At 65.8% G+C, this 1,846-nt stretch overlaps 1 protein-coding gene across 1 annotated transcript in view; it reads left to right on the plus strand.

The window, feature by feature from the left end:
- Positions 1–37: 37 nt before the first annotated feature.
- PRIM1 (DNA primase subunit 1) overlaps positions 38–1,846 on the plus strand; it is a gene marked incomplete at its 5' end in the record, with an annotated part of 2,132 nt that continues 323 nt past the window's right edge. The window contains 10 exons of the mRNA XM_019614398.1: positions 38–153; positions 233–306; positions 478–614; positions 682–740; positions 813–922; positions 999–1,090; positions 1,161–1,305; positions 1,399–1,468; positions 1,543–1,628; positions 1,726–1,842. Of these exons, the coding sequence (XP_019469943.1) occupies positions 38–153; positions 233–306; positions 478–614; positions 682–740; positions 813–922; positions 999–1,090; positions 1,161–1,305; positions 1,399–1,468; positions 1,543–1,628; positions 1,726–1,842 (1,006 nt within the window). The remainder of the gene's footprint in view (positions 154–232; positions 307–477; positions 615–681; positions 741–812; positions 923–998; positions 1,091–1,160; positions 1,306–1,398; positions 1,469–1,542; positions 1,629–1,725; positions 1,843–1,846) is intronic.

The following is a 1,846-nucleotide window of genomic DNA, read 5'->3' on the forward strand; positions in this document are numbered from 1 at the left end:
CGGCGGCTGCGGGAGGACAACGGGGTGACGCCTCTGCTCCCCGCAGCCCAACCAGCACAACACGGTGCACCTCGGGGCGTTCCAACCCGTGGAAAAGGAGCTGGTGTTCGACATCGACATGACCGACTACGATGACGTCCGGACGTGCTGCAGGTTCCTGGGGGGGTTGGGGCGGGTTGCAGCCCCACAGAGCCGGGGTGGCACCCATCTGACTGCCGTGCTCTGCCCGCAGCTCGGCCGACATCTGCTCCAAGTGTTGGACTCTGATGACCATCGCTGTCCGTGTGATTGACCGCGCGCTCGTGGGTGAGAGATGAGGCTCTGTGAGCCTCTGTGCACCGGGGACACGTCAGACCCCGCTGCCCTTCGTAGTGATGCCTTGAAGTGGGTCTCGGGGAGCGCTGCTGTGGGGCTGGAGCAGGAGCAGAGGGCATGCAGGTGCCCGGCGTGCTCTCTCAGCCCCTCCGTGCCCCATAGAGGACCTGGGCATGAAGCACCGCCTGTGGGTGTACTCAGGACGGAGAGGTGTGCACTGCTGGGTCTGCGACGATGCCGTACGCAAATGGTCCCCATCGCTGCGTGCGGCTGCTGTGGAGTACCTGAGCCTGGTGAAGGTGGGTGTATGGGGGGGGAAGGGTCGTGCTGCCCACCTCCTGGGGCTGACCACGCTGTCCTTCCCAGGGTGGAGCTGAGACGGTGAAGAAGGTGAACCTCTCAGAGCCCGTGCACCCCTTCATCAGGTGGGTGCAGATGTGCTGCCCGGTGCGGAGCTGATGGCCGTGGGGTGCTGAGCTTCTCCATCTGCTCCGCAGACGGTCGGTGAACGTGGTGGAGAAGTACTTCGAGGCGTACGCACTGCAGGGCCAGGACATCTTGGGCAGCCCCGAGCGCTGGGACAAAGTGCTAGCCTTGGTCCCAGAAGGTATCCTTCCAGCTGCTCTGCTCAGGGCGGGCAGCGGGGTTCGTGTTGGCTGTGATCGGCCTTAACAGCCGGGCAGAGCACCGTGAGCTGCTGCAGAGTGAGTTCCCCAAGAAGCGGGACTCAGTGCAGCGCTGGGAGCTGCTGAAAGGTCGCTTGGAGCGGACGCGGGTGAGTGGCTGTGGGGTGGTTCTGGGGTGGCTGTGGGGCGGTGCTGCCCCCTGACTGCCTGTACCCCCAGCGGGCAGCGGGCAGCGGGAAGGGCACGGCATGTTATGCAGACTGGGAGATCATGCTGCAGTATTGCTTCCCACGGCTTGACATCAACGTCAGCAAAGGCATCGGGCACCTCCTGAAGAGCCCCTTCAGCGTCCACCCCAAAACAGGTGGGTCTCTGTACCCCGAAATGGGGGGTCCAGCTGTTTGTGGGGTCAGCACCCCACGCTGGGCACCCTGGGCAGCAGCTCTGTCTCTTGCAGGCCGCATCTCGGTGCCACTGGACCTGCAGAGGTTGGATGTCTTCGACCCGTTCGCAGTGCCCACCATCAGGTCCGCACATCGGGCTGGTGGCGGGGGGATCCCCAGCTGTGGGCAGCCCCCCCACATCCCGCCCTTCCCTGCAGCTCGCTGTGCCAGGAGCTGGATGCAGCTGGCGACGATGCAGAGCAGGAGGACAGCGAGGAGACGGAGCCAAAGCGGCGGATGCGGGGTGAGCGGGGCCGGGGGCAGTGGGGTGGGTTAATTGCAGGGGTGGGCAGGCCGGCGGGGGGTCCAGGCCCAGCTCCCATTCACCCCCCTCTCCTCAGACTACCGGCGGACGCAGCTGGCACCCTACGTGAAGGTCTTCGAGCAGTTCCTGGAGGAGATGGAGCGCGCGCGGCGTGGAGAGCGGCTGTGGAGGAGCGGTGAGTGCTGGGGGACCCGCCG

The sequence above is a fragment of the Meleagris gallopavo genome, chromosome 3 (genome assembly GCF_000146605.3).
Source record: "Meleagris gallopavo isolate NT-WF06-2002-E0010 breed Aviagen turkey brand Nicholas breeding stock chromosome 3, Turkey_5.1, whole genome shotgun sequence".
Classification (NCBI taxonomy): Eukaryota; Metazoa; Chordata; class Aves; order Galliformes; family Phasianidae; genus Meleagris; species Meleagris gallopavo.